The sequence below is a fragment of the Hylobates moloch genome, unplaced genomic scaffold (genome assembly GCF_009828535.3).
Source record: "Hylobates moloch isolate HMO894 unplaced genomic scaffold, HMol_V3 SCAFFOLD_1, whole genome shotgun sequence".
Lineage (NCBI taxonomy): Eukaryota > Metazoa > Chordata > Mammalia > Primates > Hylobatidae > Hylobates > Hylobates moloch.
In genome coordinates this window covers 71460446-71474698 of record NW_026652276.1, presented here as the reverse complement: position 1 = coordinate 71474698, position 14253 = coordinate 71460446, and the positions used below count along the sequence as shown (strand labels likewise).

The 14253-nt window shown below is 38.0% G+C and overlaps 1 protein-coding gene across 4 annotated transcripts in view; it reads right to left on the bottom strand.

The window, feature by feature from the left end:
• TLK1 (tousled like kinase 1) overlaps positions 1-14253 on the bottom strand; it is a 176792-nt gene that overhangs the window by 18769 nt on the left and 143770 nt on the right. For all 4 annotated transcript variants that reach the window (XM_032755418.2, XM_032755419.2, XM_058441275.1 and 1 more), the window contains 2 exons: positions 4797-4894; positions 1063-1144 (listed from right to left, as the gene is read on the bottom strand). In XM_032755418.2, coding sequence (XP_032611309.1) covers positions 1063-1144; positions 4797-4894 — 180 coding nt within the window. The remainder of the gene's footprint in view (positions 1-1062; positions 1145-4796; positions 4895-14253) is intronic.

The following is a 14253-nucleotide window of genomic DNA, read 5'->3' as shown; positions in this document are numbered from 1 at the left end:
GTTATATACTGAAGTCAGGGAAGTCAGAAGCAGTGTTAAAAGGCATTTTAGAGGAGAGGAAGATAACTTCTATTTCAAATGTGAGTTTCCAGTACCTATGAAGCACCCACATGAGGTACGTCATGTATACAAACACACTTTGAGGTACTGAACTCAGAAAGAAAGTGTGAGCTAGATATCACCTGGGGGTGACACCAAATAGATAACCCAGTGAATGAGAGAGGATAAAAACCTTCTTAAGGGAGAATACAGAATGATAAAAGGGACCTTAGGAATCCAGTATTTAAAGGTTAGGCTAAAAGATACAACGTAAAGTACAAAAAAAAAAAGGCAGGCATAAAATAGTGAACATGGGAAGTAAAAATGCTACATTTATACATACGCATTTGAGAAAGGGACTTGACGAAGGTAGAAATTTGGATAAATTCAGGACATGTTAATACTTCAGACATTTTTAAATTAAGGGGTACAATCTTTCTATAAGTGTACTGTATTAAATGGCTACCTGCCTATCTTGATTTAAATAGCTGTTACTCTTTGTATTGGACTTGTTAATGGTGACTAGGTGTCAAATATCACAGGGACTGTGCAGGTGGCAAGGACAGTCTTTGGATTCTGGAAATAAGACAACAGAAGCCACAACAAACCCTTTTTTATAATGAGGACATATAATCAATAAACAAAAGACAAGTACTTTTTTTTTTTTCTTTTTTAAGACAGAGTCTTGCTCTGTCACCCAGACTAGAGTGCAGTGGTGCAATCATAGCTTATTGCAACCATGAATTCCTGGACTCTGCAATACTCCCACCTCAGCCTCCTGAGTAGCTAAGGCTACCTGTGTGCGCCACCACACCTGGCTGATTTTTTTTTAAGTAGGGACGAGGTCTCACTATGTTGCCCAGGTTGGTCTCAAACTTCTGGCCTTAGGCACCCTCCCATCTCCCAAAGCCCTGGGGTTACATGTGTGAGCCACCATGCCCAGACAATGTAAGTACTTCTTAACCACATACTCCTATATCCTTGCTACATTAGTGTAAAAAAACAGAATAAAACATACATTACCTTATATACTTCACTAAAGCCACCTCTACCAAGCAGATGAAGTAATAAATATCTTTCATTTAATGTTGGGTGATCTTTGAACCTTAGAGGTGAGGGCAAAAAACAGACATATTAAAACACACACACAAAAATTCCTTCTATACTGAAGTTCTACTCTCTTATTCTCCTCCTAGCTATTTATTTCTCAGTTACTCCACTGCTAATTTCAAATTTCATTCAATATTTCTTGGCCGGGCGCGGTGGCTCACGCTTGTAATCCCAGCACTTTGGGAGGCCGAGGCGGGCAGATCACGAGGTCAGGAGATCGAGACCACGGTGAAACCCCATCTCTACTAAAAAATACAAAAAATTAGCCGGGCGTGGTGGCGGGCGCCTGTAGTCCCAGCTACTCGGAGAGGCGGAGGCAGGAGAATGGCGTGAACCCGGGAGGCGGAGCTTGCAGTGAGCCGAGACTGCATCACTGCACTCCAGCCTGGGCTGGAGACTCTGTCTCAAAAAAAAAAAAAAAAAAAAAATTTCTTTTCATTCTCTACCAGTCTACCTGCATGACTACCACCCATCTTAAGGCTTTGGTGCTCACAAAACTTTTATAGCTCAGTATTCAGGATCAATGACCAATTATAGCACTCTCACAAAGACCTAACAATTACTGCATTGCCAAGAGCTTCATAAAATCCTTTATGTACTCAGCAGGAATCACTTCTCTGGAAAAAAACAGACTTTTATATTGGGAGTTATAATCAAGCTTTTACAGTATTGACATATGATTAAACATAATTATAAACTGGACTTCATCATTAAATTTTACTGTCTTTGGACTTTTGTAAAATAAATCAACCACCGATTTTAAAGATTTTTTAAAATTAAAAAAACACTCATAGGTAATACTACTACTATTACTACTTATAATTTACTGTATTTGCCATATATAGGCTGAGTATCCCTTACTGAAATACCTGGAAGCAGAAGTGTTTCTGATTTTGGATTTTTTTTTTTTTTTATTTTAGGATATTGCCGACTGAGCATCCCAATCCAAAAAAACAAAAATGATAAAAAATTTTCAGATTTTAGAGCAGTTTACATTTCAGATTTCCAACATTGGGATGTTCAACTTGTGCGTTTTATGCTCTCACCTGTATTAACTCATTTAGTTTTCAACCCACCCTATCAGGTAGGTCCTATAACTATGTCTATTTTATAAATGAAGGTACTGCTGCACAGAAAAGTAAAGTAACTTGCTTAACAGCTAATAAAAGGCAGGACTTAGCAGAAAAATGTGGTTCCAAAATGTACACTTTCAAAAAAAAAAAAATGTTAGCTTTGCAATGCTAATACCCTGTACTTTTTTATTTTTATTTTTTTTTTGGAGACAGAGTCTTGCTCTGGCTGGAGTGCAGTGGCACGATCTTGGCTCACTGCAGCCTCTGCCTCCCAGGTTAAAGCGATTCTTCTGCCTCAGTCTCCTGATTAGCTAAGACTACAGGCACGTGCCACCATGCCTAGCTCATTTTTGTATTTTTAATAAAGACGGGGTTTCACCATATTGGCCAGGCTGGTCTCGAACTCCTGGCCTTGTGATCCGCCTGCCTCGGCCTCCCAAAGTACTGCGATTACAGGTGTGAGCCACCATGCCTGGCCAAAATACATTGTATTTTATTATTTTTTTCAAGATCAATTGACTCTAGATTTGGTAATTTAAGCTTTTTCTTGAGAAACTTGTAGATATAAGAAATTTCTGCTTAGTTTCAAGCCACACTGTAAAGCTTTAACAGTTGATTTTATTTTCATCACTGTAAGTCAGATCCACAAAATTTGAAATGTAATTTTCGGAACAGTTAGTCTTAAATTAGTTTTGTACCATATGCTCTATTAGATTTTTTTCTTTTTTTGAGACAGAGTCTCACTTTTTTTTTTTTTTTTTTTAAAGACAGTCTTGCTCTGTTGCCCAGGCTGGAGTGCAGTGGCACAACCTCCGCCTCCAGGGTTCAAATGATTCTCCTGCCTCAGCCTCCCAAGTAGCTGGGATTACAGGTGCCCACCACATCACCGGGCTAGTGTTTTTACTTTTAGTAGAAATGGGATTTCACCATGTTGGCTAGGTTGGTCTCGAACTCCTAACCTCAAGCGATCCGCCCACCTCAGCCTCCCAAAGTGCTGGAATTACAGGCATGAGCCACCACACCTGGCCCCTCACTTTTTTTTTTTGGAGAGAAAGTCTCACTTTGTCACTCAGGCTGGAGTGCGATCTAGGCTCACTGCAGGCTCAACATCCCAGGCTCAGGGGATCCTCCCTCCTCAGACCCCAAGTAGCTGCGACTACAAGTGCATGCCACCATTCCCTGCTAAGTTTTGTATTTTTTGTAGAGACAAGGTTTTTCCACCTTGCTCAGGCTCGTTTTCGACTCCTGGGCTCAAGCGATTTGCTTGCACTGGCCTCCCAAAGTGCAAGGATTACAGGTGTAAGCCAGCACATCTGGCTTTCATTAGAATTTTAATCTGACATAATTTAGGTTATTCCATAACTGTATTATTTCTTTCCCTTCACACAATGATCTGTGTATTTATGAATTATACATACATAGACATCACAAGAAGGCCTTTCTAAGCAAGATTTTCATATTTCACACACAGAAATTGGCCACTTCCTATTCTGATACTTGTATTAACTCACGAAGCTTTAAACTACATGAACAGTCAAAGATGAAGTGTAAACAGAAACCTTTCCTCTCTTTTACATCAATTAAATCCAAGTACTACCTTGCTTAATTTCTACTTCTACGTCTTGCTCAATTTGTCTTTTTCATGAAGCTCCCACAAGCCCACAGATATTTTTTCTTTCAACTGCTTCAACATATACTATCTATGGCACTCATTCTGACAACCGATTAAGAACACAGACTGTAACCTGTACTTTTCCATTTCTCTCCCAATTCTTGCATAATGTGGGACACATGGTTTACTGAAATACTTTTGGTTGAAATAATTGCTCCTTCACTACCATAACATTAACTTTGGTATTCAAATATTTATTAAGTGCCTGCCATATGTCAAGCACTGGTCTAGGCTTTACGGATACAGCAAGAACAAAACCAAGTCCTTGCACTCATGCAGCTTACATTCTAGAGGGAGGAGACAAATAATAACTAAAAAATAAATTTATAATTCCAGATAGTGATCAACATTCAGAAAATATTAAGCAAGGTAATGATATTAAAAGAGGAAATGAAGAAGCAGAGACTGCTTTTTTTTTTTTTTTTTAAAGAAATGGGGGTCTCACTATGTTGATGACGCTGGTTTTGAACTCCTGGCCAAAGCAATCCTCCTACCTTAGCCTCTTGAGTAGCTGGAACTACAGGTGAGCACCACTGGGCCTGGCTAGGGACTACTATTTTAAATAGGGTGATCTAAGAATGGCCTTTCTAAAGAACATCTGGAGTGAGATAAGTAATTAAGCCAATTAGGTGTTTAGAGAAGGAACATCTAGGCAGAGGAAATGGTAAGCACAAAAGCCCACTGAGATGGGAATGCTCTTGACATGTTTAAGAGAAGTGAGGACAGTGAGGTGGCCAGGGACCAGATCATAAAAGGCCTTCCAAGCCATGGGAAGGACTTTGGATCTTTTCTAAGTATGATGAGACAACCCAAGAAGGAAATATTGTGTTTATGTTCTATACGGGGGGGCCGGGGCGGTAGTTTTAATAATATAAAACTGTGAAATGCAAATAATGACTTACTGTGAATTATCTTCATTGTTTATTCTTTTCAGCTCACGTATGTGAAGATTTCTGACTCTTTCCAAACGTTCAAGTTCTGCCTGGATTTCTGCCTCTTCCTGAAAATGAAGAGAGGGGACTATAACAAGCTCAATTTATTTGCGATATAAAAAAGATATTTTTACCCATGCATCCGTTTTTTACAGTGATGGGAAGAATAGTATATTACAAAGTACCACTGAGTTAAAAGATCAAAGTGCTCTTTTCAATGCCCAAAAGATGGAAAGAGATAAGGCAAAAACCTATTTTAAGAAACCATCCTCCACATGAAAATCTATACCTAATGAGATGCTGGGTTTTATTCTGTACTACAAGAAATCTATTTTTATAATGTATATACTGAAAGGTAGTTGAAAACTGACATAACATAAAATGAGCTATTTCTAGTCCATGCAAATTTTAATTTAAGAAGGAATAATTTACTAGTAGAAAACAAATAAAATGAAAATATTTTATAATAGTTAAACATCATTCTCAGTAAACTATCGCAAGGACAAAAAACCAAACACCGCATGTTCTCACTCATAGGTGGGAATTGAACAATGAGAACTCGTGGACACAGGAAGGGGAACATCACACTCCGGGGACTGTTGTGGGGTTGGGGGAGGGGGGAGGGACAGCATTAGGAGATATACCTAATGCTAAATGACGAGTTAATGGGTGCAGGAAATCAACGTGGCACATGGATACATATGTAACAAACCTGCACATTGTGCACATGTACCCTAAAACCTAAAGTACAATTAAAAAAAAAAAAAAAGAGGAAGAAAGAAAAAAGCAGAATGATTCTTCCTACACCTTACAGTGTCTGGAGTACAAATACAAACATACATACACACACACACACACACACACAATTGACCACTCCTTGCAATCCTAAAGATACATTACAACAAAAAATTTATAGATTGCTGTAGTAGACCCTAAGGTATCAAAGCAGATGTAAATAAATCTTAAAGAAATTTAATAATCGATATATTTTGATAAATACAGTTTTGTCTTAAAATATACAACTTTTAGACTAGCCACCAAAACAAGTACACATATCACTCATGTCATTCATTCATATACACACACACACACACACACACACACACACACACACCCATACCCCTTTGTCTATACAAATTTGAATACTACTTAAAAAATGGATAAGACTAGGGCTGGGTGCAGTGGCTCACACCTGTAATCCCAGCACTTTGGACTTTGGGAGGCTGTGGCGGGCGGATCACCTGAGGTTGGGAGTTCGAGACCAGCCTGACCAACATGGAGAAACCCCGTCTCTACTAAAAATACAAAATTAACCAGGCGTGGTGGGGCATGCCTGTAATCCAGCTACTCGGGAGGCTGAGGCAGGAGAATTGCTTGAACCTAGGAAGTGGAAGTTGCAGTGAGCTGAGATCGTGCCACTGCACTTCCCTCTTCAACAAGAGGGAAACTCCATCCCCACTCTCCAGCCCACCGCCACCCGCTAGCAAAAAAAAAAAAAAAAAAAAAGGATAAGCCTATGCCAGGTTTCAGTGAAAATTTCTAGCCCAATTTCTTTTTTCACTCTGTCACTCAGGCTGGAGCACAGTGGCATGATCACAGTTCACTGCAGCCTTGACCTCCCAGGCTCAAGCAATCCTCCTGCCTCAGCCTTCCAAGTAGCTAGGACCACGGGCATGAGCCACCACACCTGGCTATTTTTTTGTAGAGATGGTGTCTCACTGTGTTGCCCAGGCTAGTCTTGAACTCCTGAGCTCAAGGGATCCTCCTGCTTCAGCCTCTCAAACTGTTGGGATTATAGGTGTGAGCCACCATGCCTGGCTCAGAATATTTTTAGTATATAATTTTGAAGTAAAGAAATACAGATCACCTTAGCCTAATGTGTACTCACTAGAATTATAAATCTAGACCACATGGAACAGAAGTTTTTTCTGAATAATGCATTTAAATATTTCATCAGCTCCTTTGCTTCTTTTTAGTAATTTATCTTTCGATATAAAAAATTATTTACCTCAAAATATAACTCTGAAATTTACTTTGAAAATATAAATATATCATTTCACTCAAAGACAGATAACAGAGGTATAAAGCTTATTACACCAGTACCTAAGACAGAAATTCAGAGGAGTATTTTAAGCATTATGAGAAAAAATAAATTATATCTCTAAAGGTTATGTTGTTTGTACTTCACATTACTCCTAAGGTTATTTTTATTATTTTAAAATGAAATTCAACCACGACTTGTTGCAGAGATATTTAATGCAGATTTGATATTACATGGCAAATAGAAAATTTCAAAATAAATTCAAATGAAGATAAATCTTTCTACAAGTACTGGGAGATTTTCTACAATAGGTACACTACATAGATTCTCTTAATTTAACTGAAATTTCCTCATTAACAGCTTCAGTCACATATATTTTTAATTTTAAAAAGTAAAGTGATATCCTAGGAGATTCAATAATCAAAGTTTCACTATAAAAACAGGAAGTAAATTTTAAAGCTTTGAGACAAAAAACTCAAAACATAGCTTAGTTATCATAGTTTAGCCATGTAAAACCGATAAGAAACTGGCCATACAGGTTTACCCAGGAGTATGAAAGAATTTAAATTAATTTACACTAGAAATCTAGAATCTAGATTCAATTTTAATCTAGACTAGAATCCAGAAAGCAATGACTCCCTTCGTGTTACTAACGTTTCCTGCTTAAAAACTTAATTTGACTGTCACACGTGTAGGAAGCTACTCAACATTTGGTAGGCTGGTGAAAGTTTAAATAAACTGATAAAATTGTGAAAAGCCTATTAGAATAAATACTTAACTTTTATTTGAAATTGTGGCATGGGGAGACTATTTCAACAGTGAATTTATAAAAGCTAATTTTTACTCAGTCATAAATATATAAGATTCAAATAGGTTGTTGAACATAATTACATTTGTTTTATAATCTTCAGATGTGTATACAATGGTAGTAATCAATATTACAAAATAAATACTTGTTAAAGAAAGTAAAATATGTCTGTATCAGCAAATTAAAGCAAGCTTTTTTTTTTTTTGCCTCTAAAAACATGACAAATATGTCCCATAAAAATCTTACAATATAAAAGCACAAGCAAGTTTCGTTCCATTTGAATTGTTAAGTTTACTGGAAGAAAAACAAAATGTCAGTAGCACTAGAGAAAAAAAAGATGGATTCTGGATTCTGGGTATTTAGAAGGAAATGTCAAGGGAAGAAACTATGTCTTAAATAGATAGATATAAACCCACCATACTCAGTGAAATACTTTTGTCTTTCATCTTGTAACTTAGTATTTCACAGTATCTTGGACTTCAAGCAAATTGACACACTTCTGGGGGAAAGGTAACTCTGCTACTCTAAAAATTCCACTAAGAAAAAGTACCTATATTGTGATGGGCTGAATGTCTGTGTTCCCTCAAAATTCATATATTGAAGCCCTTATTCCCTAATATGGCAGCATTTGAAGATGAGGCCTTTGGGAGGTACTTAGGGTTGGATTAGGTTATGGGGCCTTCATGATGGGATTAGTGGCCTTATGAGAAGAAAGGTTCCCTCACCCCTCCCCTCGAAGGAGCACAGAGAAAAGGCCATGTGAGGACAAAGTGAGAGGGTGGCTATTTGCAAACCAGCAAGAGAGCCCTTACCCAAAACTAAACTCTGCTTGATCTTGTCATGGACTTCTAGAATAAATTTCTGTTGTTTAGGTGCCCAGTCTGGTATTTTGTTATGGCCAACACACATACTTGTAGGTAAATGCTAGGGCAATACTGTCTAGCACCTTGTCCTCAGAGAATGGGGCAAGGCCCAGTTTTGGTTTGGCCCAGGGTACAACAGTTTGAATAATTTATCTTTGCTACAGATCATTTCCAAAGATCTATCCAGTAGGCTACATTCTCCTTGTCTGAGACTGACATTAACCTCTAGGCCATCCTCAGAATTAATCTTTTTCCAAGGGTTCAGGAGAAGACAGGACTAACTAGGCTCAAAATTGATCTGAATTCATCACAGAATAGAATCCTCAAACTCATAGCAAAACTAGGCCAGACGAGTAGACTGAAAGGAGACAATCCAATCAGCTAAGATGTGCTTAGTAAGAACACCAAGTTTCAGTCCTGAACTCATACACTAGCTGAGCAGTTAATGAAAGCAGAGAAAATCTAGAAGAAACAAAGAGACAAATAGCATCTCTAGAAATGAATTGGTCTCTATAGGCTATTACAATGAAGAAGAGACATAAATAAGAACAGACTGTATTAAAGAGAGAGGTAAGTTTGGCAATTAAATACACAATAAAAGGACATGGCTCTTTTCTGTTCAAACAAAAACTACAATGGAAAATTTAACAGTACACACTATAGCTATTTTAACAGTATTTTAAAATAAAATCTAATACTCTCACTCACATAAAAAAACAAGTCAGACAGGTATACAACAGATCTCAACACTGTCTCATTGTTTAAGTAACTTGCAAAAAACACTACCTTCTAACAGTTAAAATTTTTTAAAAATGTGTATGGATAATTCCCACAGCAACTTCACTAAAAGACTTTGTCCCTCACCAGATCTTCAGCATAGAAATGCTTTCTATTTGTAATCAAAGTATCTTATGGCAACTTAATATTCCTTTGGCTCAAGTCTATAAGCCAAATGTAGGCTGTAGCAATGCAGAATTTCTGTAAAATTCCAGGTTAAAAATGATAGGTGGTTCCTATGTGAAGGAGATATTTTTTAAAAAGAAAAGAGAATGGTAGGTGAATCTGGAGTATTTTGGAGCATTTCTCATAATGGCATTTTTTTCAAAAGGCAATTATTAAAAGGTGAAATATGGTAGGCATTAAAACTATAAGGCTTAAAAAGTTATAAAATACATTTTTATATGTAAAACCAATACATTTCCTGAAAAAATTAAACTTGCTAGTTTAAAGTTATTTAGCAAATCCCGAATATATGTTACATATTCTCTCTACCAAAAAACTCAATTTCTGAGAACTGCCTTCGCATAAAGCCAAGATAAAACAGGAAGTATTTTGATGTATTATTCTCAGCATGCCTATAACCTACGGGAGTTGGTAGAAGAATATAGCTTGGAACAGTCTATCCACCATAACAACACTACTTGATTAAGAAAACCGGTTCAGAATGAGGTTTTAACACCAGCCAGGTGAGGTGGCTCACACTTATAATCCCAGCACTTCGGGAAGCCAAGGCCAGTGGATCATCTGAGGTCAGTAGTTCGAGACCAGCCTGGCCAACATGGCAAAACCCTTTATCTACTAAAAATACAAAGATAAGCCAGACGTGGTGGCGCTCACCTATAACCCCAGCTACTCGGGAGGATGAGGCACTAGAATCACTTGAACCCAGGAGACTGAGGTTGCAGTGAGCCAAGATCACACTACTGCACTCTAGCCAGCCTGGGTGACAGAGTGAGATTCCGTCTCAGAAAAAAAAAAAAAAAAAATTAACACCAAATTCACTTTAGTAATGTGAATAGTATTAATCCCTTAAAAGTTAACATCTCTAAGTCCTAAAAAAATTAAATTTTAATTTCACAAACTATTCATAATGCCATTCTGAAAGTTTACCACCAAGAAAGGGAAAGGTGAAATTAACAAAAGGCACTATTAAAATCTAATTAAGGGCCAGGTGCAGTGGCTCATGTCTATAATCCCAGCGCTTCGGGAGGCCGAGGTGGGCGGATCACGAGGTCAGGAGTTTGAGACCAGCCTGGCCAACATAGTGAAACCCCGTCTCTACTAAAAACATATAAATTAGCCGGGCATGGTGGCAGGAGCCTGTAGTCCCAGCTACTTGAGAGGCTGAGGCAGGAGAATAGCTTGAACCCAGGAGTCGGAGGTTGCAGTGAGCCCAGATTGTGCCACTGCACTCCAGCCTTGGTGACACAGCGAGACCGTCTAAAAAAAAAAAAAAAAAAAGCTAATTAAAAGGAAGAGCAGTGCAAAAAAACAAGGAGAAAATTTCCAATTTATTTCGAATTTATCCTTATTATGTCACCATGTTATATGCTTTCCCATATCCTAAATATGAATGTGTGAGATATGAACCAACGAAAATAAAAGCCAACCAACCAACCAAAATAACCACCTAGACAAAGCAGGTCTGAATTTTGAAACTACTGCACCATAATCATATTTTTGCTTGAGAATAATTGTGTAGATTGGGGAGAAGGGTAGGAGAAGGAAAAAAGATAAAAATCATTAAATATTGGGGGCTTTCTTTCCTAATTATATAAATGTTCCCTCCACCCCCATCCCCAATCAGTAAAGTGGCTTATTACTGATAAGAGCATACTGTATCACCTCAGGTGTGTTCAACTAGCTTAGATAATTAACTTAGTACCTTTACTCAATGTTTTGCTCTCTACACACTTCATTTCCTGTTTTTCTGGGTGTGTGTGGAGGGGTAATGGTTTATTCTCCCTTCAAATGCATAAATACATACATTAATACCTGTAACTTGGAATGACTGTTAAAACAGGCAGGTTTTAATTCTGTCAGTTCCTCTACTTTATTATAACAAAACAAAACAAAAACTACCTCCCCAGCATCAAATAAATGTTTAAGAATTCAACTAATAGGCAAAATTTAAATATCTAGCACACTTGTCTTAAAAATATTTACAGCTGCTGTTGTTATAGAAGTGAAATTCTGTAACATTCAACACTAACCAAGGGGCTGACACCAAGCCTGAGCACACACAGGTGCGATGCCTTCGTATAGTATACTGCAGTCCTTCTCCCAGTTTTCTTTTCTGCTTTCCCGCCCCAACTTTTTTTTTTTTTTTGGTAGAGACAAGATTTCCAACTCCTGGGCTGAAGCGATCCTCTGGCCTCTGCCTCCCAAAGTGCTGGGATTACAGGCATGAGTCACCATGCCTGGCCTCTGCTTCCTTTTAAACCTAGTCTTCTACATGTTCATTATGCATATGGCATGGATTTACAGTTATGACTGGGAAGGGCTGGTAGCCAAGCAACTGCTTTCTCTTTTTTGTGAAAGTTATCTCTGAACTGAATTTACAAATCTGAATTAATTACAAACCCTGCTGATGGCTAACATGACTTCTAAGATTCTTTCCACAATGTTTTAAATTCCATTGCCTGTATAACAACAAGATTAATAGTAAACACTGTGGATCAGCCACGGTGGCTCATGCCTGTAATCCCAGCACTTTGGGAGGCTGAGGCAGGCGGATTACAAGGTCAGGAGTTCAACACCAGCCTGACCAACACGGTGAAACCCCGTTTCTACTAAAAATATATATATAAAAATTAGCCAGGCATGGTGGCATGCGCCTGTAATCCCAGCTACTCAGGAGGCTGAGGCAGGAGAACTGATTGAACCTGGGAAATGGAGACTGCAGTGAGCCGATCATGCCACCACACTCCAGCCTGGGTGAAAACACACACACACACACACACACACACACACACACACACACACACTGGGGAAGTAAAACACCTTTTACCTCTACATTTTCATTTTGGTAGCAGAACATTATCTACTACCAAGTTAAGGTTGTGTGATTATAAATATGGAAACATAGAGCCGGGATAGTTTGCAGGTCCATATGTGAGTAAGAGATAAGAACGTCAACACTTGAGTTTTCCCATCTACAGCTAATTCCATGTTCTCTCACCACAGTCATCTTTTTGGGACAACTACTCATTTTTAAATGGAAAATAGTAGTAAGGACAAATTGTGAAGTTAGAATTCCAGCACTCTTCTTGGCACCTTTCTTGCACACACACACACCACCCCCTCCAAGAAATCAGGAATCTTTTAACATTCTTCATGGGCTTAATCACAACTTTTTCCAGTATAGTGTACTTTTCCCAGAATTCCACTGAAAACTACTGCCTACACAAGCAGCATCTTGTGTCAGGTTCTACAGAAACATCATGTACAATGTAGTTGGCTTTAACTGAGAGAATTCCTAGAAGATTTCTTCCAGTCATGGCTATAAATATAAAGATGAACAACAGGTTTAAAGATTAAGCCCTCTAGCATTAGACTGCTCATTATTTTCATTCAAACCTAAAGTGACAAAAAATGTCACATATGCAAACTTATTCTTTGTGGTCATACTAAGGGTTTGATAAGTCAGATGACAATGGTGTTCTAGAAAGAAAGACCAAAGGGGACATCAAACTTCAAGAATATTTGGGGGTCAATTCACCTAAAGCCAACGCCCTGTATTCTCCACTGTTCAAAAGGCTTGTAGACAATCCATTGTCTTCCATTTCAACTAGTTGCATGGTCCACTGTGAAGGAATGAGAAAAGAGCTGTGTACTTGTTCTTGACCTGTAAAGATTTCATCATGGAAGATTAATACTGATGCTGCTGCTGCCTGTTACTGGTTGTTTCTCTTTGCAGGTGCCAATATCGGTCAGAGAACAGGATTTCAGTGGCAGAGTTGCTGCTATACTGTTATCTCTTCAGAACGGAGGCACAAGGAGAGATGAATGCCACATCGCAAGGAGCAAAGGAGAGAGAGAGAAAGAAATGGTGTCAGGTGGCATGTTGGATGTGATTTTTGTTTTAGTAGAGATTGAGATGACTGTAAATTGTTTAGCTGATTCCTTCGGTCTGCAAAGATACATTTGTGTTGGTGCTGATGATTCTTGACTAATCCTGTTTCAATTACAAATTGGTTATGTTTTTCAAATAAAACTTCTGGCACTTATATTCAGGGCTCATAAGTCAAATGCACTCACACACACACACACACACACATACCAAAACACACACATTAAAGCCAATCCCTACTACACTATTTAATACTCCATACTGAGATGTCACACTTCCTAAACACATTCTCTCCAACTAATCAAATATTTAAAATCGAGAAGACAAAAAAACTTGAAGACAAGAAAATAAAGAGTAACATACCCACATGCTGTTCGTATCACAAACTTGAGTAACCGCAGTCTCAAGACATAGTTACTGGACCTAATAACTTTCAAAATTCTCATTTACTCATCAGTTTGGGGTATTATGACTAGTAACTTGTATCTTTTTAAAAATATGGACATTTCAAGGAAGTTGATTTTGCAGGGATTGTATTTTATTTTTAGTTTTATGTGTTAATTTAGTGACAATCCTTGAAAGCAAATCCACACCATTTTCTTCAACTCCAGAATAAAGATCTGACTATATAATCAACCTAGCAGAGCTTCTGAATCACAAAGATAAATTGTTTTCCCATAATTAGAACTTATCAGAGACAGGTATCAAAACCTGATCAACTATAAGAGCAAACTGGTTTTTGGTTGGTTTCCTTGAACCCACGATTCCACATGGGCACAGGTAGATAAAATAGGATCATTTAGAAGCTTTGCCTCAAATTAACAACTTTTTAAAGATAAGAAATTAATCTCTTTGTGACTACA